The 22,790-nt window shown below is 36.6% G+C and overlaps 1 protein-coding gene and 1 pseudogene across 2 annotated transcripts; both read left to right on the forward strand.

The window, feature by feature from the left end:
- Positions 1-937: 937 nt before the first annotated feature.
- Positions 938-20,327, forward strand: LOC138821004 (UDP-glucuronosyltransferase 2B15-like). Of its 2 annotated transcripts, XM_070013055.1 has the most exons (6): positions 938-1,678; positions 3,324-3,472; positions 6,356-6,487; positions 10,052-10,139; positions 15,490-15,709; positions 18,853-20,327. In XM_070013055.1, the coding sequence occupies exons 1-6, from the start codon at positions 955-957 to the stop codon at positions 19,130-19,132; spliced, it is 1,593 nt and encodes a 530-aa protein (XP_069869156.1). In that variant the 5' UTR covers positions 938-954; the 3' UTR covers positions 19,133-20,327. The 2 variants fall into 2 exon arrangements, with proteins under 2 accessions (XP_069869156.1, XP_069869157.1); XM_070013056.1 differs by lacking the exon at positions 15,490-15,709 and having other exon boundaries at positions 18,853-18,987.
- LOC138820691 (AP-4 complex subunit sigma-1 pseudogene) lies at positions 7,509-7,943 on the forward strand (annotated as a pseudogene).
- Positions 20,328-22,790: the final 2,463 nt, after the last annotated feature.

The raw sequence follows: 22,790 nt of genomic DNA on the forward strand, positions 1-22,790 counted from the left end.
AAAGAATGATCTTATGTCATTTGCAGGGAAAAAGATGGGCCTTCAACAAATCATGTAAGTGATGTAATCCAAGCTCAGAGACAATGGTTCATGGTTTCACTCCTTTAGGGAAGCTAGATCTAAAATACACATTGAGCTATAGTAGGCATATAGTCCATATTTAGAGTCTTGATGTAGGTGTGCTGTGTGCTTGATTCCTTCTTTGTAAGACCATGATTTATCTTTGATTCTGTCATGTCTTTCTCACAACCATAACCATTTTTCATTGTGGCACACTGCTTGATATACTCTAGAGTAGTTGTTGTTTTTAGATACTTGGGTCTTTCACTTGGAGTAAAATATTCCACACACTTTGAGTCAGTCATGTTAATGACTTCCTAAGTGCTTTTTCACAATTCCTTATTAGAGTACTTGAATGCTTAAAACCTCATAGTGAATGCAGCTACAGGTTTCTGGAAATATACTAGAAAGGACTGATGGTGTGCATTTTAAACTGAATGGTATGAGTATAAATAATATTTCAGCAGAGTTGCTACATTAATTTCTTGAATCATGACATTTAAGAAATTTAGAGCAAAAAAAACCATGTTTTTTTTCTTAATCAAAGACAATAAAAAGATGAGTAAACTCTCAACTTCAAATGTTCTTGGAGTGATTGTAAAATGGCTTACATAAAAGGGGTGGCTTGCAAATATAGGTCATAAAGACTTCTAACTACATGAAAATACCTTATTTCAAAAGAGAGGTTGAACTTACTTTTCTAATCATCCCAAAATTGAAGATTGTTTTATAGACTTACCATTCTGTCAAATGGCTTTGACCAGTCATTTTACCTACTTGCTTTGATCAATACAAGTTATATTTTAACTTCAAGATCAATTGTTTTCTTGAATATAAGTACAAGAAATTGACAGAGGTGACCATAGTTTGCAGGACACTGTGCTGTTAGACAGAATGACTGGGACAAGGATTTCAGTTCTACTGCTACTACAGCTGAGTTATTACTTTCACTCTGGAGGCTGTGGGAATGTACTGGTGTGGCCTATGGAATATAGCCACTGGATAAATATGAAGGTAATACTGGACGAACTCATCGTGAAGGGTCATCAAGTCACAGTTGTAAGACCATCGTATGCTATTTTTGTTGATAGCAATGAAGCATCCAGCATTAAATTTGAAACTTTTCCTTCAACTTCTAATAGTGATGAATTCTCCACAGTTTTCTCACGAATGATCTATTTGCTGACATATGAAGTGCCAAGATCAACATGTTTGGCATATTCACCATTACTGCAGGATGTATATATGATGTATTCTGATGCTATGCTAAATATTTGTAAAGAAGCAGCTCTGAACAAGGAACTTATAGCTAGACTACGAAAAGCAAGATTTGATGTTGTGATTGCAGATGCCGTTGGTCCTTGTGGGGAGCTTCTGGCTGAGCTATTGGAGATTCCTTTGGTGTACACTCTTCGCTTCTATCCTGGCTACACAATGGAAAAGTATAGTGGAGGGCTTCTATTCCCTCCCTCTTATGTGCCAGTCATTCTGTCAGGATTAAGTGGTCAGATGACATTCATGGAGAGGGTAGAAAACATGATATGCATGCTTTATTTTGACTTTTGGTTTGAGACATTTGATTCAAAGAAGTGGAATAGCTTTTACAGTGAAGTTTTAGGTAAGTCATGTTTCATTTTTATTAGGGTAAGATAGTAACTTTTGTAAAAGCTGAAATAGGTACTCTGAGATGCATGTGAAATAAGAGAAATATGTCTCTTTTGTTGTTGTTGTTTTTCATGGGACTTAAAATCTGGGCCTGGGCACTATCCCTGAGCTCTTCAGCACAAGGTGAGTGTTCTTGAGCCACAGCATCACTTCTGGATTTCTGGTAGTTTACTAGAGATAAAGGTCTCATTTATTTTCCTTCCTGGGCTGGCTTTGAATCACGATATACAGAACTCAGCCTCCTGAATACCTAGGATTATAGCCGTGAGCCACCTGCATGCTGCAAGAAATTTGTCTTTCATAGATGAAACAGTTAAATGAGATATAAAATTGTCTACCAGATTCCTGACTACAAAAAGTCTTACATTATAGGGTCAGAGAGAAGACAATGGACAGTTACCTATCCAATAGGATACTCGGAGGTCATCCAATATGAAAAACTTCATCCACAATGAAAAATTGATCATTTGTATTTGTTATCAAGCTAATTAAGAGACTGATGAATGACAATATGTATACCAAAGAGATATATTGTTTTATTCTACCTATGTATGCAGGAAATAAATTGTCTCCCTCGATTATTTTCCTAGTTAAATCAAAATATTTCATTTGTTTTCTCTTTATTATTTTTTTTCTTTTTGTTTGTACCAAGGTTTGAAGTCTGTGACCTCAAGCTTGGTTGGATTACTTGTATAGGCTGCTACTTTACCACTTGAGCCAGGCCACCCAGCATGTTCATACTTCATTGGAGGGGTAGTCTTGAGGATATTTCTGACCAGGACAGCTTCAGACTTCATGCTTTCTGATCTCAGAATCTTAGGTAGCTGGGGTTCCAGGGGTGAGTCACTGATGACCAGTTTTCAGGATTTTTTAAAATTTTTCCTTATTCTTGACAGATCCAATGTTTTAGCACAGACTCAATAACTATAACTTCTAGTGATTCCACATTCATTTATTGTATATAATCATCTGTTTTATAGACATAAAATCTAGTAAAGTGCTGAAGTACTTGTGATTATGTCTAAATTGTTTCTGCATTTAATAAAATATTATCCATCAGTATGTTGAATTCAATTACCTAGTCCCAGTAATCCAGATGATATCTGCCAATGTTTCTGTGCAATAAATAACTATTTTAAGCTTCTAATGTGAATCAAGTAGAGGTAAGAAATTCAGCCACAGTCATAAAGAATACTTATATTGGAACTCAAGAATCAAGGAACAGTGTGGTACACTGTAGGAAACTAGTTTGAGAATTGCTGGGAAAATAATTTCTGTGAATATTATAGAATTATTGACTCTGGAATTCAAATATTCCTCTAATGGATAACGAGAAAAAATGCATAGTTAGATCTATAATTGCTTATTTTAATGATTATAACTGCTCATAAACTGAGGTATCAAGATGGTCTCTTACAGACTGCCTTACACACACAAAAACACACACACAGCACATTTCCTATGTAGTACATGTTAGCAACAAACACATTCTATCTCATTAAGTACAAATTTAGAAAATTATTTTAAGACAAAATTATATTCAGAAACTTCTCTGTAATGTCGTTTCTTATGTTTTACTTTCTCCCCTCTCTACTCAGGACGACCCACTACCTTAATGGAGACCATGAGTAAAGCAGAAATCTGGCTTATTCGATCTTACTGGGACTTGGAATTCCCTCGCCCAACTTTACCAAATGTTGACTTTGTTGGAGGACTCCACTGCAAACCTGCAAAACCCTTGCCTAAGGTAAATAGATAACCTTTTTGTCTGTTATTTGATTTCCTTTTCAATAAATATGGCTCTGCACTGCTCAATCCAGGTCTTTGCTCACAGTGAAAGAGATATAGGAAGTGGGGTAATGCATTCGACAAATTGAAACTAATTTTGAACCATCACAAGTTTCTGCATTTCAGAAACCTAAGAATCATTCAGAACAAAGTCAGTTTAATTAAGACTTAATTTTTCAGAACCTCAAAGGAATCCTTGATTCACTCATAAAAGTATCAAGTGATCTGCATGTGAAAAAGTGAATGTTAGCTATACAAGGAAACAATAAACATGTCTACCCCAACAATCACACCTTCTTTCCCATTTAATAGGATGGTTTAGAATCAATTAAAAAAATTATGTGAAAGCATCTGGGAAAGGAAAGATTACAATAGTAAAAGAAGATATATGGGAATCAGAAAATTTCTCAGTCATTGATATTAAAATGTTATATTAACAATGCTCAGAAATCAATTGATGAATGAGAATTGAAGCATATATAAAGGCAAGCAATTAGAATAGTAAGAATAATTTACAGCAACTAAATATTTTAGTTAACATGGAAAATGCTGGAGTCCAGATGGAAATGTTTGCAAAATTTGTTGCACAATGACACCAATAAACTAAGTACTAGACCTGTGCCTTTACTAGTGGCTAATGGAAAATGTTATGTCTTATGGATGTTACTCTTTTTATATACCTTTTTTTTTTGGGGGGGGGGTCCGGTCGTGGGCCTGAACTCTGGGCTTAGGCACTGTCCCTCAGCTCTTCAGCTCAAGGCTAGTGCTCTAACACTTGAGCCACAGCACCACTTCCAGCTTTTTTCCTTTTTGCCATGTGGTGCTGAGGAATCAAACCCAGGGCCCCATGCATGCAAGGCAAGTGCTCTACCACTGAACCACCTTCCCAGCCCCATCTTTTTATATATCTTAATCTGTTATTTTCTCATAATATTTGATTTTCTCTTATTTTTTATTTATTTTTATTTTGTCCCCTATGTTTTATAATGATTTTTTATGCTCTCTAGTAGGACTTGAACTCACCACCTGGGCATTGTCCCTGAGCTTCAGGGCTCAATTCTAGTGCTTTTACTACTTGAGGCATCACTCTACTTCCAGCATTTGGGGGGTTAATTGGAGCTGAGAGTCTTACAGGTATTTCTGCCTAGGCTGGGTTTGAACCATAATCCTCATATCTCAGCCTCCTGACTACCTAGGATTACAGGCAAGAGCCATCCATGCTTGTCTAGTTTTTTGTTGTGTTTTGTTTTTTTTTAACAAAAAGCAAATTTCTTTACTGTACAAAGTACATTGTACAGCTTGACAGGATGCACACAGCCCTGTACAGAGGAAAGTATTTCAGAACAACTGGCAGGGTTAAAGCATTTCTGCACTGTAGACTTTCCACACTCTGGAAAAGAAGCAAACAAACAAAACAATCCCCCAGGACACCCTGGGAAAACAACAACAACCACAAAAACTACCATCTGGGAGGTGGATGAGGCCCATAGGAATGCGAAGGGACAACTGTCATCCTAGGGCCAGTGACAGCACAGGCCACGTGATTTCAGCACTGGAGGGAGAGATCAGCTACAGAAAGTTATTTCATACTTGGTAAAACAGAATAAAGTCCCAAACCAGGGGAAGTAAAGGAAGGAAACAAACACACACAAAAAAAACAGCAAAACCAAACCATATCTAAACAGCATTTACAACAAATAAATCTCTAGCTGGCTGGGGGTAAAATATGTATCTATGTATAGTCTATATGTAGATTAGAAAGCTATAAATATGGTTTATAAAGAGTCTTTTGATTAGAGGCTATTTAAGGCCCAAGCATTAGATTTGACACCTTTATGGGCTAATTAGCTTCCAAAAGAGGAAACCTCATGTTTCCATAGCTATCAAATTTAACCCTCTCATCCCTGAGAACACCATCACAAATGTGCTCTTGGTCATATGAGGGACTGTGGAGAGCTCCATTAATAGAAAAGCAATGCAAAGCACGCCTCACACTTGCATTGTGCTCGAGCAACAGCCAGGTCACGAGGGCACAATTCCAGCAATAAATCAGCAAGGTGCTACTGCATCCCAGTGACTTTTCCTCTACTCAGAGCTCACATTGCACAGAGCTGTGGCTTACAACTTTCCCAATATGCAACAATCAAAAAAATGTTTTATAGTAAAGGTGTGTGTGTATGGGAGGAAACCAAAACGTTAGGGATGTTTACCTGTCAGTGTCACACAAAAAGCTCAAACACTATTGCAGCACTGTGATGCGTGGTTTCAATTCTAAGATTTAAAGGAAAAATCAGACATATGGGAAAAACACAAAGGTCACTAGTCATGAGGTGAGAACCCTTGAGAAGAATCTCTAGGGTTTCAGCTAGGTGATCAGGTGTCGAATGGACAGGGCATGTAGTATATATATCTGCTTCCCAGAGAGGGCAGGCTAGCAAACACGGAGAACTCTACACAAGCTTGGGTCCAGGTACTTCAGGAATGTACAAGTCAGATGCAAATGCTCAATCAGTTTGTCTGTTACAGAAAGCAAACAAGTGGGCAACAAAAGCGGGCAACAAAAGCAGGTTTTTATGTCGGGGTGGGTTTTTATGTTGGTGTGGGCTTTTTTATGGGTGCAGGGAGGTTCAGAAAAGCCCCTTTCAAACTCCAGTCTACAAAGCCTGTCATGCTTAGCTAGTGTGATAAAAACAACACTTGAAATAATATTTGCTTCACTATTATTTGTGTGTGTTTGTGTGTAAGAGAGAGAGAGATAGACAGAGAGGGAGAAAGTGAGAGAGGGAAGGAGAAAGGGAGGGAGGGAGGGAGAGAAAAAATGAAGCAAATTTTTTCTTCACAGGAAATGGAAGACTTTGTGCAGAGCTCTGGTGACAATGGTGTGGTGGTGTTTTCCCTGGGGTCAATGGTCGGTAACCTAACAGAGGAGACAGCCAATGAGATTGCATCAGCACTGGCACAAGTTCCACAAAAGGTGAGATAGTGTACCTCAATAGTGGTCTTCACTGAATGGGCCTTAAACACTGCAGGTTTCTGATTGCACCAGTTTTCTGTTAAAAGATACGCTGTTACAAGAGCTCTAATTACAAGAGCTCTAATTTATTTCAGCCAGTTTAACAAAATATATGCATGCAAATGCTCAAAAAATATGGATCTTGGATTGTTTTAAATTGACAATAACAACAACATTAATTTTGTCACAAGAAAAAAACCCAGAAGCCATACTGTGAAATTTTATGATGATAATATTGAAACCATCAAATTTCATCTAGTCTTTGCAAGAATTCTACGGCCTCTCAATACACTAAATATGTTTTAGAAAGGAGTTAAAATACACTTAACAAGTAACATTATACAATAACATTTAGCATGTAGAACAAAAAAAGGCTTGAAATGTCTTATATGGCTTAGTCTTTATTCCTCCAATTTTGAAACTGACCCATTAATTGTACACTTGAGGGGGTTATTCAGAAAAAGGAAAAGGAAGGTTCACCCCTCCTTCCAGGTATGTATTCAAGCTTGTTCATGAAGAGAAAGTAAATAAAACCAATATGCCCTACTGGATTAGGGCTTGCTTATATATGAAACCAGATCTGTGCAGTTCATGTGAAAGTAGACATAGTCTACTTAAAAATAAATGTAGCCATCATTTAAGTTTGGATTCTTTTCACCTGCCATGTGACTTATGAACTACATGCCAGCTCCATTTCCTACATTTAAAGATTTTCCTCTATTTATGACAGTAAGTTTAGATGTCAGTATCCTATATTTGTGATCAAAATTCAAGTTGCATTTTTCCTAGACATCACCACTAATAATTTGTCATCTAAAACTAGTTTCATTTAATTACTGAATAGAATTAATTGATTTATCATACAAATCTGAGGAGGGTCTCCATGGGGACTGCTTGCTTAGCTGCCACCCAGGTTCCAATTTCAGCTATCTCCTGTCATAACTTTTCACTTCTGTTTAGAAAAACATTGGCAAGAAAAAAAATGATAATTTTTTTTCTAATGGTAAATAAACAAAGGCAGATCTGCTTTTCTAAGTACTCTGAACATATAGAGATTAAAAAGAGGACTCTTCTGGAAACAGAGTTCATCAAGAGCTGTCTGTCATGATCCATTGAAGAGTGCTCTTTCATTGAATATAAGGACTTTAAGCTGATCTACCAGCAGTATGCAGCGCTCTTCATTGTAGTTGGAGTGAATGACACTGAGAATGAGATGGCTATTTTTGAATTCATCCATGATTTTGTGGAAGTTTAGATGAATATTTCAGCCGAGTGAGTGAACTCGATATAATGTTGAATCTGAATAAAGTACACATCATTTTGGATGAGATGGTGTTAAATGGCTGCATTGTGGAAACCAATCCAGCAAGAATACTTGCTCCTCTACTAATCCTTGATAAGATGTCAGAAAGCTGAATAGAAGGGTCTGTCAGACAGCATCGGAAATGTGACCATCATGGAATTCACCTCAACATATGTATCCCAAAAGAATCTGGAAGATCACACATGGCAAAATGCAGTAACCTTTCAATTATTACACCAAACAAAATTGCATTTTAAAGTATGAGCAAAGAAATAGCTTCAACTAAGAGCCGTTTTATTTTCTAATTGTAAACATATTTTCCCTTATCTGTTTTTTATTGCAAATCTAAGGAATCTTCTTTGCCACTGCTTCATTTTGCAAATTAAATTCAAGAATAACAGGATAGGAAGAATGTGTGGCAGTTATCAGACAAAAAAATTTAAGTTTAATGAAATATACAGGATGTTTTGAGTAAACCTGTCTTCTGAGTGTTTTTCTGTTAAAATGTCTTAGTAAGCTGGGCACAGGTGGCTCATGCCACCTGCTACTGATGTGGAGGAAATCTCAGGATTACAGTTCAAAGCTAGTTAGACAGAAAACTCCTTGGGACTCCTATGTCCAATTAACCACTAAAAAGCCAAAGTCAAATTATGGCTCAAGTGGTAGAGCACTAGCACCAAAACAACAACAACGAAAAACACCCGAAATTTAGCAAGTGAAGGGGTGACATTGTCCAAAAAGAAATGAACTCATTACCTGACTTATGAAACTGTAATCTTTCTTACATCACCTTTCAATAACAATAAAAAAATTTGGGGGGGGGCGTCCGGTTGTGGGGCTTGAACTCTGGGCCTTGGTGCTGTCCCTCAGCTCTTCAGTTCAAGGCTACCACTCTGCCACTTGAGCCACAGTGCCACTACTAGCTTTTATTTTCTGCTTATGTGGTGCTCAGGAATCGAACCTAGGGCCTCATGCATGCAAGGCAAGTGCTCTACCACTGAGCCAACTTCCCAGCCCAATAAAAATATTTTTGAAAATGGAAAAAAAATCTGAGGAATCTGTCATTAGCAATGATTGAATAAAAAGAACATTTGTTCATGTGCTGGTCATGAGGCAGTAGGTGCAGCCTTAACATGCAGTACAGCAGTGTGAGTTGTGATGCGGGTGTCCCATGGAAAGGCCTAGTCAGCCACCACATGATTGCTTCTAAGGACCATTTGTCTGTCTGTCCAGATCAATGTGACCAGGTTGACAATCAGCATCTACGGAAAGTTAAATGGCCAGTTTAAAAGCTAGAGTTTCATGAGGCCTTCATAGTATGAATATTATGTTAGTATCATGTACTCACTCCATAATGCTGAACAGTATGCAACATAATATCACTTAATACAATACTCAGTATTCTGAGGACAGAATACTGAATAGTTTGATGCTGTTTCTGGTCAAACAGGACAACATGTTTTCACAGAGCTTCTCTTCAGGGAGAAGGGTGCACGTAAAATATTTGTTATAGCCGGGCGCTGGTGGCTCACGCCTGTAATCCTAACTACTCAGGAAGCTGAGATCTGAGGGTCGTCGTTCAAAGCCAGCCTGGGTAGGAAAGTCTGTGAAACACTTATCTCCAATAAACCATCAGAAAACTGGAAGTAGCTCAAGTGGTAGAGCATTAGCCTTGAGCTGAAGAGCTGAGAGACAGCACTCAGGCCCACAGTTCAAGCACCACAACCGCCAAAAGAAAAAAAATTGTTATACATAGACAGTTAAGAAGCAAATTAAATATGTTAAACTAAAATGAAATCTTATAGAATACGAGAGTACTACACTAATATCACTTTATAAATGTTAATAGATAAAAATTGGAAGAGGCTAGCTATTATAGTAAATATTTATGTGTAGATGTAAATCTTAATTATTTTAAATGCTATTGTGGACCAGATCTATGATTATAACTATATAAAAATTGTTAAAAAGGGTACATTTGTAATTCATCATATCATTTCTCTAAGTTTTCTGAATAATTATGATGATATTCCATAATATTAAATATGAAAATGAGTATAGGAAATGTTGGTAGCCTTTCTCTCTAAGTCTTATAATAGTCCTCATTAATTAACCCTACTTGTTCTCTTTATCCATTCTATGAAAGGCATTTAATTGTGTGATCTCTAAACTATAAAACATCACATTTTAACATTTATAAAGATAGTGTCTTTATTTGGCAGATTCTTTGGAGATTTAATGGCAAAAAACCAGACACCTTAGGACCAAATACTCGGCTGTACAAGTGGCTTCCCCAGAATGACCTCCTCGGTAAGACTCTGAAAAACACATCCTAAAAGCATGAGCAATTGTAGAAGTAACTGATAAAAACGCAACAGTTGTTAACTGATGGACATTTATTAGTAAAAATTCATGAATGAAAGCAAACTTTTAGATTTATAACCATTCTGAGAAAAATAGCCTTAACAGATGAAATTTTATCATACTCCTTTGTACACATTTTTTTTACCAGTTCATCTTTTTTCAAATATATTTACTAAAGACAAAGAATTTTCTTTTTTTTTTATTTATTGTGAAAATACTGTACAGAGTGGTTACAATTACATGGGCAAGAAAATGAGTACATTTCTTATCAAGCATTGTAGCCTCCTCCTTTGTTTCCCCTTCCCATCCCTTCCCATCCTCCCTCCGCCCTCCCACCCAATCCGCCGCCCCCCCCACGAAAGTTGTAAAGTTCGTTTTTGACATAATGGCTTGTACATCTCATTATTGCAATGGGTCTACCTGGAACCCTATTTAAACGATTGGTTTTTCCCCTTCCCCTCCACAAATTATACTGACATCAAATACAGTGAAAGCAGAGGTTATACTGTGTGGGAGGGACATACAAAGCAACGAAGAAATAATCTTGTAAATGTGTTAGAAACAAAGGCATGAAAGAAAAAAAAGCATTTGAATACATATCTTAGGGTTCATTTCCCTAACATCACCTTTTCTGACCTTTTCTGCTTCACTCAGACATATACTAGATATTGCAAAAAAGGGAAACCATGGGATCTATGTTTCTTTGGGCCTGGCTTATTTCACTTTATATAATTTTTTCCAAGACTTTCCATTTTCTAACAAATGGGGCAATGTCATTCTTTCTGATGGAGGCATAGAATTCCATTGTGTATATATGCCACATTTTCTTAATTCATTTATCTACTGAGGCCCATCTGGGTTGGTTCCATATCTTAGCTATAGTAAATAATTCTGCAATAAACATAGTTGTGCTGGGAGCTTCAGTGTGGTCTGGTTTGTGAACATTTGGGTAAATGCCCAAAAGTGGGATTCCTGGGTCATAGGGGAGCTCTATATGGAGTCTTTTGAGGAACCTCCATACTACTTTCCAATGTGGTTGAACAAGTTTACACTTCCACCAGCAATGCAGTAAGGTTCCCTTCTGTCCACATTCCCTCCAGCAACTGCTGTTATTAGAGTTCTTGATTATAGCCATTCTAACTGGAGTGAGTTGGTATCTCAATATTGTTTTCATTTGCATTTCTTTTATGGCTAGGGAGGGAGGTTGAGCATTTCTTCATGTGTCTATTGGCCATCCTTCTTTCCTCTTCAGAGAAGTTTCTCTTTAAGTCTTTAGCCCACTTATTTATTGCACAGTTGTTTACTTGAAGATTTGTTGTTGGGGGGGTTTAATTTTTTGAGTTCCAGGTATATTTTAGATATGAGACCCTTGTCTGTTGTATGGCTAGTAAAGATCTTCTCTCAATCCGTGGGCTTTCTATTGATCTTGCTAGCTATGTCCTTTGCCATACAAAAGTTCTGAAATTTCATGCAATCCCATTTGTCCAACCTTTCTTTGAATTGTTGTGTTTGAGTCTTTATTAAGAAAATTTCTGCCTGTGCCAACAAGACCTAGGGTTTCTCCGATTCTATCCTGTAATGATTTCATAATGTCCGCTTTGACTCGGAGGTCTGTGACCCATTTGGAGTTTATTCTGGTACAGGGTGATATATAAGGATCTAGCTTTAGTTTTCTACAAGTAGTTAACCAATTTTGCCAGCACCATTTACTGAAGAGGCTGTCTTTCTTCCACTCTATTTTTTTAGCTCCCTTATTGAAGATTAGATGGCTATAGGTCTGTAGGTTCATTTCTGGGTTTTCAATTCTGTTCCATTGATCCTGAGGTCTGTTCTTGTGCTAGTACCAAGCTGTTTTGATTACAATAGCTTTGTAGTAGAGTTTGAAATTTGGTATTGATATTTCTCCAGCAGTGTTCTTTCTGTTGAGGATCGTTTTTGCTATTTGGGGTCTTTTATTGTTCCACATGAATTTTAGGATTGGCTCTTCTATTTCCGTGAAGAATGAAGTTGGAATTATGATAGGTATCGCATTGAATTTGTAGATAGCCTTGGGAAGTATTGTCATTTTCAATATGTTGATCTTTCCAATCCGGGATCATGGGAGTTTTTGTCACTTTCTAAGTTCTGTTTTTATTTCCTTTTTCAGGTTTTTAAAATTTTCATCATAGAGGTCCTTCACTTCTTTGGTTAAGTTAATTCCTAGGTATTTTATTTTTTGTGGGACTATTACAAATGGAGTTGCTTTCCTAATTTCAGCCACACTTTTCTCATTGTTGGCATATAGAAAAGCCATTGATTTTTGAGGGTTAATTTTATACCCTGCTACTTTGCCAATGTTTTGAATCAGCTTGAGTAATCTGTGAGATACTTTAAATACAAGATCATGTCATCTGTAAAGAGGGAGAGTTTTACTTATTCTTTCCCTATTTGGATCCCCTTTATGTTTGCATCTTGTCTTATTGCAGTAGCTAGGCCTTCTAATACTAGATTGAAGAGAAATGGAGAGAGTGGAATCCTTGTCTCATTCCTGAGTTAAGAGGAAATGGCTTTAGTTTTTCACCATTAACTATAATGCTGTCTGTGTTATGCCAAGGTTGCAGGATCCCCCGCAAGAAGACAACCGAGAGTCAAACTCTACAGCTGTTTCATTTAAATGGGCTGCAGCTCGGGCCTTGTCCTACACTCCGACACAGTGGAGCTTAGGAGGAGAGCCCTGAGCTAAGGATTTGCAGGTCTTATATAGGCACACAATCAACTAGGTGTTTTGATTACCACCCCGTGTTGCTTTGTTAGACAGAAAAAGCAACAAGTGGTAGTCACTGCCTCAAACTTCAACCTTTCAGCTGTAGGTTTGCAATATACAGCCTTTATTGTATTGAGGAATGTTCCATGGATTCCTAATTTTTCCAGAACCTTCATCATAAAGGGGTGTTGGATCTTGTCAAATACTTTTTCTGCATCTATTGAGATAACCATGTGGTTCTTATCCTTGTTCCTGTGGATGTGATGAATTATATTCATTGATTTGCGTATATTGAACCAGCTTTGCATCCCTGAAATGAATCCTGTTTGATCGTGGTGTATGATTTTTTGGATGAATTGTTGAACTTGATTGGTTAAAATTTGTAGAGAAGTTTTGCATCAATGTTCATCAAGGAAATGGGTCTATAATTCTCTTTCTTTGATGAGTCCCTGCCTGGTTTTGGGATGAGGGTTATGATGGCTTCATAGAATGTGTTCGGTATTGAACTTTCTCTTTCAATTTCATTGAAGAGTTGGAGGAGTATTGGTGTGAGCTCTGCTTTAAAGGCCTTATAGAATTCTGCTGTAAAACCATCTGGTCCTGGACTTTTCTTAGCTGGGAGGTCTCTTATTGCTGTTTCTATTTCAATGCTTGATATGGTCCTGTTAAGATGGTTTAACTTGTGGTTTAGTTTTAGCATGTCAATATTTGCTAGGAAAAGATCCATTTCTGCCAAGTTCTCAAACTTATTAGCATAAAGTTTTGAGAAGTGCCCCTTATAATGTTCTGAATCTTGGTTGTTTCTGTGGTGATGTTTCCATTCCCATCTCTGAGTTTATTTATTTGAGTGTGTTCCCTTCTTTTTCTGATAAGATTTGCTAAGGGTCTGTCAATTTTGTTAATTTTTTCAAAGAAGCAACTCTTTGTTTTATTGGTTCTTTCTACACTTTTTTTGGATTCTAATTCATTTAATTCTGATTTAATTTTATTTATTTCTTTCCATCTACTGGACTGGGGTTTTTCTTGCTGCTCTTTTTCAAGGAGGCTCAGATGTCTCATTAAATTGTTGGTTTCAGATCTCTCCAATTTGTTGATATAGGAAATCAGAGCTATAAACTTGCCTCTGAGTATTGCCGTTGTTGTGTCTCAGAGGAGCTGGTAATTTGTGTGTTCATTTTTGTTGAATAGCATGAACATTTGAATTTCCTTACTAATCTCTTCCATGAACCACTCATGGTTTAGCAGTGTGTTGTTCAGCCACCATGTGTTACAGGACTTTGTTTGGTGGCTTTTGGCGTTGAATTCTAATTTTATTCCCTTGTGTTCTCAGAGAATGTAAGGTTTAATTTCAATGCTTCTGAATTTGGACAAGTTTGCTTTGTGGCCTAAAATGTGGCCTATTTTAGAAAATGTTCCATGTGCTGCTGAGAAAATAATGTATTCTGATGATGCTGGGTGAAAGAGAATCTCTGTGTTGCAGGTATGGCTGCTACATCCGCCACCACCGCAGTCACAGCTGCCACTAGAACAGTTGCAGCGGCAGCTGCTGTCAAGTGCTCAGATCTGTCTCCTTATCTGGATTTTCCCTCTCTGGACTAACTCTCTGTACTGTAATGGCACACCTTGCTGTTATTCTCTGGCTTAGGACTGTTCACTGGAACTCTAAAACTGCTTTCTATGCGAGAGCTTGTTTAGCCTCCAACTTCTCCCCAGCCATCTTCCCAGAACTCCACAAATAACTTTCTGTAATCCCCTGAGGTCATCCCTCTGTCCCTAATTCAATCATTATTTTATCCATCCTCCTAAAGTAGGGCAAGTTTTTGCAAGCCACTGAAACATACACAGTTGTCTTATTATGGCTGAGTTTGCATGTTATGTGGGAAAAAATTCATGTTGTTTAATATGAAGCCATGATACACTCTATTTCAAGCTTCGTTCCTTCATTACATTAATGCACTATTTTTAAGCTTACGAAAGCAAGATCTAACTGGACTATTTTCTTCCTTACATTTTTTATTGTAAAAACACTGTACAGAGTGGTTACAGTTACATGACCAAGGTAATGAGTACATTTCCTATCAAGAATTGTTACATCATCCTTTTTTTTCCCACTACCATCCCTTTCCTCCCACCTCCACAACTACGCTCCCCCCTAAACACCCCCATCTCCAGCCCTGACCTCAATTGTAAAGTTCGTTTTTCAACATAATATCTTGTACATCCCATTGTTATAATGGGACATGACCATATTCTTGCTTCAGAATTTGCTCTCTATTACCCATTAAGTGTATCCTATCTGTTCAACAGGATATGGTATATTAATTATCACATCTCAAGTCACACAAAACCTAAGGCACCTATCACAAGATTTTTCACTTACCTCTCAAGTGGATTAGGTGGTCCTTATGGGTGAGACATGAAGGCAATGTAAATGTAACTTCTTTGGTACAAGAATTGTTATTTGGGAAACACTATACCTTTTACGTGCTCATACATTTCTCATTTTCTGTAAGACTTTAATGAGCAATTTTATTGAAATGCCCCTAATCTTAGGCCATCCCAAAACAAAAGCTTTCATCACTCATGGTGGAGCTAACGGCATCTATGAGGCGATCCATCATGGGATTCCCATGGTGGGCATTCCTTTGTTTGGGGAACAACGTGATAACATTGCTCACATGGTGGCCAAAGGAGCAGCTGTTCAAGTGGATATAAGAGCAATATCAAGCAAAGACTTGCTCAGAGCATTGGAAGTAGTCATTAACAACCCTGTGTGAGTATAAACTTGATGATGTGTATGTGTGTATTTGTATGTAAGTCAGTCAGTCTCTTTGTTTATCTGGGCATTACACTCAGGGACTTGCTCATGATTAATAACCACTCTATTCGTTAGTCTGATTCTTGTTTGACCAAATTGTGATTATAGATAATTTCTCACTCCAGTCTGATCATGAAAGTTACCCTCAGTTAAGACTTGATTTATTCTGGAAGATTCATCAATAACCCATCATGTGTTTCACAAGTCATAATAAAATTTTTGTATGTTTGTATGCATGAGGTGTGTGTGTGTGTGTGTGTGTGTGTGTGTGTGTGTGTGTGTCTGTGTCTGTGTCTGTGTCTATGTTGCAACATGGTTATGCTATACAGGCCAGGATTGCCTCAAACTCATGATCATTATCTTTCAGCATTTGGAATGCTGAGATTCCACAGACCCAGTTTCATTTCCAACCATAAAATGTTTAGTTCCCCCGGTGATTTCAGTGCAAAGAAATTATCAAAACCTTGAGAATAGTACAAAATTCTAAATCAGCCAAAGTGGACTGAAAGGAATCACTTAAGAATGACAATAGAAGATTGCAAGGAAACATAGGTAAGCAGTGAATTACAGGCACATGAATTCTTCCTCCACAAATAACACTAACTAATCCATTCAGTTATAACTTTCTTTCCACCTAAGATCTCACTAGTTACTATTTATAAAATAAAAATTCAGTGTGTTTGAAAAGTAGAGCATGACATGTACATGGTTGAAATTTTACTCTTTTGAACCACATGAAAACATCTGTCATTTCAGTTTTTAGTTTTTGTTGTTTCTTAAAAAAATTCTAAATGGTTTATATTCTTAAACAGCAAGACAATAATTCAATTTCACATTCCTAGTATAAATGCTTCCTCAGATATCTATGTTAATGCCTAGATTCTATCAATGTTAACTAACTACAGGTGATTCATACAAGTAGGAAATGAGAATATTTTTTGAGATGTATGCAAATTCTTAGTTACCAAGGGACTATGATTACCTTATTCAGAACAATCATAAAATAAAAAAGAAATTACCTTCAGAAGCAAAAGTGAAATGTAATTTCATGATATCTAAAATATCTGGAGCAAAAATGACTTGCTATTCAAATTATTTCAATAAATACATTAATTTCATTTATACTATTATCAATTTCCTCTTATATTCAGTAATATTCTGTGTATAAAGCTCCCTTTTCACCATAACTGTAAAAATAATGCAGTGTATTTCAATTGTATTGGATATATTAGTATAGCAGACACATTCTAAAGGCTGTGTTACTGTGATCATTTTGGGGGTACTGAGTCTGAACTGACCACTTAATATTCAGATACTGAGCTTTCTAAAGGGCATTGTATGACTTAAGCTATGACTTTGACTTAATTCTTTGCTAGTTATTTGAAGGTAAAGTCTAGAGAGTTTTCTACCATTTCCAGTTTTTAGCTGTGACTGTCAGGACCTCAGCCTCCTGGGGTAGACAAGTTACAGGCAGGAGCCATCGGCATCTAGCTCTGACTTCCATTTTCCTACAGATATTGGGCAGCATAACATATAGTGTGTGAGCCATATGTTATCTTCCTTTATTTTGAAAGGCAGTATATTTTTATATTTTGAACAGATACAATGTTGATACTGAGAGATAAAGGAGATTTCTTAACTAGATAGAACATGCCAGATCTTAGGACTAATGCACATTTCACTCGTGTTTTGATGCATTTCTTTCATTTTTTGCCTGCTGTATTACAAAAAGGTTCACCACTAGTCCTGGCTGAAGCTCACCCATATCAGCGAGTTTTTTTTAAATAATAGGGATACAAGTCACTTTACTTGCAATACTCTTCTTCTATTATATACTTAATAATTATTCTCTACACATGCCCATTTTCAACTTACATACTGGAAAGAATTGTTCAACATAAATCCCATGTACCTATAATGCCTCAAAGAAACTAGAGCATCCTCTTATTAGGTCTAACATCAAAATACTAACAAGAAAAATAATAGCAATATTAGCAAATATCTTTGAGAGTCTATCTGAAAAGATGAATATTTAAAATCATCCTAAATATGAGTAGATTATTTCTCATAATTCAAGAAGGACTCAATTATTTCTGTTTTTCCATTTCCTATCTTTTCATTGTATAACAGCAAACAAAAACTGAGACCTTTCAAAGAGCTTCATAAAAGGAAAAGGCAAGTCATACAGTAATAGTGGAACAAGTAAGTGAAAGGGTCAAGAAATAAAAGGAAGGCAAGTTGATACCCAATGGCTGATGCCTGTGATTCCAGTTGTGATTCCAGAGGCCGAGATCTGAAAATTGTGCTTTGACATGAAGCCAGGCAGAAAAGTCCCTCAGACTCTGATCTCAACTTAACATTCAAAGAGCCAGAACTGGATCTGTGGCTCAAGTGGTAGAGTTCTTCCCCTGAGCAAAGAAAGCTCAAGGACAGTGTGAAGGCCCTGATTTCAAGCCCTAAAACCAGAACAAAAAAAAGGAGGCAAAGAACTTTTGTAGTTAAATAATAATTAACCCCAATAAATGATAAAGAGAGCCTTAAGGGGAAAAAAACAGTTCTTGATTAAATTACCTATCTATCTCTAAATTATGACACAATTCTAAACTTTGAACAACAGATGCATTAATAATTAAGCTTTTATATTGCTGTTGATTTTTTCAATGATTCTACATTTGTCTCCAGAAACTCTAGCATTAACAAGATTTTTCTCTTTTTTTTTTTAATTGTAAAAATACCATACAGAAGAGTTACAATTACATGGGCAAGATAATGAGGACATTTCTTATAAACCTTGCTGCCTCCTTCTATTTTTCCTCCTTCTACCCCTTCGCATCACTCCCCCCACACATAACACCCCACCCCCCAACAAAGTTGTAAAATTAGTTTTTCGACATAACGACTTTAACCAGATTTTTCTAAATGGTTAAATCCAGGGTCATTAAGAAGCTCTTCCTTTTACACTAACATGTCTAAAAATACAGCAGAAGAAAAGCATTGTCTTTTCTCTCAAAATTTTTATAGAATCATATGCAGAAAATATCAATATCTATATTTTCTACTTCATTTGATATACTTACATCAATTTGATTTACTTTTAGCTACAAAAGGAATGCTATGTGGTTGTCAACCATTCACCATGATCAGCCTATGAAGCCCCTGGATCGAGCTGTCTTTTGGATTGAATTTGTCATGCGCCACAAAGGAGCCAAGCATCTGAGGCCACTTTCCCACAACCTCACCTGGTACCAGTACCACTCTCTGGATGTCATCGGATTCCTACTGGCCTGTGTGGCCACTGTTACCTTCCTTGTCTTAAAATGTTGCTTGCTTGTTTACCAAAAGCTTTTTAAAATGGGAAAGAAGAAAAAGAGGGAGTAGAGCTTTCAATACCTCAGGAAATGGACTGAAAGCCTGCTAAGGAAGAACTTCCTAGTGATTTTTATCACAATCAAGCTGGGAGGGATTCTCTACCACATTGTACCTAAACTTATGCCTTTTGTATTTTCAAATGGATCTTACTCTTGATTAAAAATGAAGCAATGTACAATTCTAATGTCAGAGTTCCTCAAAAAGTTCCATGTCACTGATTTATGTAGATAATATAACTGAATCAACTGAGACCCATGGAAATTTGAGTCTGTTAGTTTGAGAGAAGCATACAATCCAAAGTTTTATGGGCATTTTCAGAAAAGGAAGATTTTAATAAGACAAAATGAAATGAACTCTCTGTGTGTCTGTCCAAAGAAAAAGAGAGAGATAGGTTAAAAGAGGTAACATTTTTTTCAGACTACTGACATATGGGAGAGAGTTGACAATAACTGAAGTAAACTTCTGCTAACTCAAAGCTAACTAAGAGTTTCTAAACATAAAAAGTGAGTGAGAGGAAGTGAAGAAGGGAGGATGAAAAAGAACTACAATCTATGTGAAGATAGCCAACTACAAAAGAAGTGAAAAATTACTGGAAAAGGCCTGCTTTGGGTAGAAAATTTAGAAAGTGTGCATTATGTCATTGAAACATGATTATTGCTTTTGACATATGGACAGATTTTTTGAATGTAATGAAAATTAGATATCATTGAGACCATGGTTGCTGTAATCCCAGAAACACAAAGGCTGAGAGGAGAGGATCACAGTTCAAAGCCAGCCTAGGAAGGAAAGTTTAGGAGAGTGTTAACTCTATTAATCACCAAAAACCATAAATGGAACTGTGGTTAAAGTGAGTACTAAACTTGAGCAAAAATAATCCAGACCATGAGTCACTGAGTTCAAGGCCCATTAATGACATAAATAAATAAATAAATAATAAGGGATCTGATGGGCATTGTGTTGAACATGTGTAATCCCTGTTCCTTGGGAAATGGAGACAGTATGGTGATGACTTGTTTCAAGTAAAGGCAAAACTGTATATGCTCAAGTATTCCTGCACTGACCTAGCAAACATGAGACTCTCATTTTTATTTCTACTGCTATACAATCGGAGAGATTATCAATGAAACTAATTATGAAAGTCACATTACATAATGAAATAGGTAATGACGGGTACCCTTTATTAATATTTAAATGTATAATCCATCCATATTTTAAACATAGGATACAAACAAATGTATAAAATATAAAAATAATACATGTGTGCTCTTTTATTATTTAAGTTTTTAACAGAAGAAAACATTGCAGGTACATTTTTCTGCACTAATAATGTAAGCTCTATGTACACTATTCAAAGCAACTTCTAATCTACTTCAATTTTTTCATCAAATTATTTACAATATGATTGCCTATTAACATTAGATATACAAAGGAATATTACTCTACCATAAGGAAAAATTAAACTAAATCATTTTCAGGAAAGTAAATAAAACTGGAGGGACTGGCAAGGTGGCTCGGTGGTAGGGTGATTGCCTTGCATGCATGAACACCACATAAACAGGAAAAATGCAGAAGTGGCATGTGGCTCAAGTGGTAGAGCAATAACCTTGAGCTGAAGAGCTGATAGACAGCACCCAGACCTAGAGTTCAGGCCCCATGGCCGACAAAATAAATAAATAAATAAATAAAACTGGAAATCATCAGGTTTACTGCTATGAACCAAAGTCAAAATGCTAAATACAGTATGGTCTTACTCATGTGTGGAGTGGACACATAAAGGATGATGATAATGATAGTATTTAGCAGACAAGATGAAGGTAAATGCAGGACCTTTTAAGAGGCGATCAGCCAAAGGAGGAAGAGAGAAAGGACAGGCTACTGTGGAGCACAGAGGACAAAAGGACAGTGAACACACACATCGATGACAGTGTCATGATTAAATGAACCAAATGCTACTTGAGAAAGGAGAGAGTATTGAGGGGAGTGAGAATAGAATGGAAAAGGAAAATATGTTCCAAGTGCACAATGTGTAGATGGAAATATCACAATCAAAGCCTTCATATTACAAAGAATTGGTAACTCAAAAATAAAATTCTAAAAAGAGCACAACAGATGCTAACCAGGTTATAAGGGGAAAAAAAAACATGATATGGGAGCAATGCAAACCAGTGCAGCTCCTATGGAAAGCAACATGGAAGAGTTTCAAAAACTAGACATGGAGCTAGTGAATGACTTAATATCACTGTTGGTCACATCTCTGAAGTAATGTAATTGCACACTCAGATGTTTAATGTGGCATTATTGATTAAAAGCCAAGTTATGAGGTCAATTTAGATGACCTTTGACTTTTCAATGAATGAGAAAAATAGAGAGATGTATCCATATAAAAACATATATACACATAGAAACCTATCAAAGAAAAAGAATAGAGATCTATACATGTATATATTTGAGTATATTACAGAAAAAAATGTCATATAATTTGCAAAACAACTGGGTAGAACTTGGAGATTAGTGCATTAAACAAAGTAAGTCAGATCATGAAGGACAAAGGTCACAAGTTTCATCTCACATGCAGAGTACACAGAGAGTATATTTATATCTGTTTATCTATCTATCTATCTATGTATCTATACAGTGTTATTATATATAGTATTATATTTGTATACATAATACCATGTATAATGTGCATATATCCATAACTATATATACCACTCTCTGTCTTTGTACATATATATGTCACTGTTGTTTTTTTTATTGTGAAAAAACTGTACAGAGGGGTTATAATTACATGGGCAAGATAATGAGTATATTCCTTACCAAGCATGGTAGCCTCCTCCTTTGTTTCCCCTTCCCATGCCTTCCCATCCTCCCCCGATCCAATCCTCCTCCTCCCCCCACAAAAGTTGTAAAGCTCGTTTTCTACATAAAGACTTGTGTATCTCACTGTTGCAATGGGTCCACCTGTATCCCTATTTAAATGATTTGATTTTTCAATTCCCCTCCACAAATTACACCGACATCAAGTACAGTGAAAGCAGAGGTTATACTGTGAGGGAGGGACATTCAAAGCAACAAAGAAATAATCTTATAAATGTGTTAGAAACAATCGCATGAAAGAAAAAAACATTTGAATACATATCTTAGGGTTCATTTCTCTAACATCAACTTATCTGATCTTTACTGACTCAGACATATACTAGTTTTTGCAGATAAGGGAAACCATGGGACCTATGTTTCTTTAGACCTGGCTTACTTCACTTAATATAATTTTTTCCAAGTCTTTCCATTTCCTAACAAATGGGACGATGTCATTGTTTCTGATGGAGACATAGAATTCCATTGTGTATATATACCACATTTTCTTGATCCATTCATCTACTGAGGGGCATCTGGGTTGGTTCCATATCTTAGCTGTGGTAAATAATGTTGCAATAAACATAGTCGTGCTGACAGCTTTAGTGTGGTCTTATTTGTGAACATTTGGGTAAATGCCCCAACGTGGGATTGCTGGGTCATAGGGGCACTCTATATGGAGTCTTTTGAGGAACCTCCATACTGTTTTCCAATGTGGTTGAACAAGTTTACACTCCCACCAGCAAAGCAGTAAGATTCCCTTCCCTCCAGCATCTGTTATTATTAGAGTTCTTGATTATAGTCATTCTAACTG

The sequence above is a fragment of the Dipodomys merriami genome, unplaced genomic scaffold (assembly GCF_024711535.1).
Source record: "Dipodomys merriami isolate MVZ:Mamm:240054 unplaced genomic scaffold, mDipMer1.0.p SCAF_9, whole genome shotgun sequence".
Lineage (NCBI taxonomy): Eukaryota > Metazoa > Chordata > Mammalia > Rodentia > Heteromyidae > Dipodomys > Dipodomys merriami.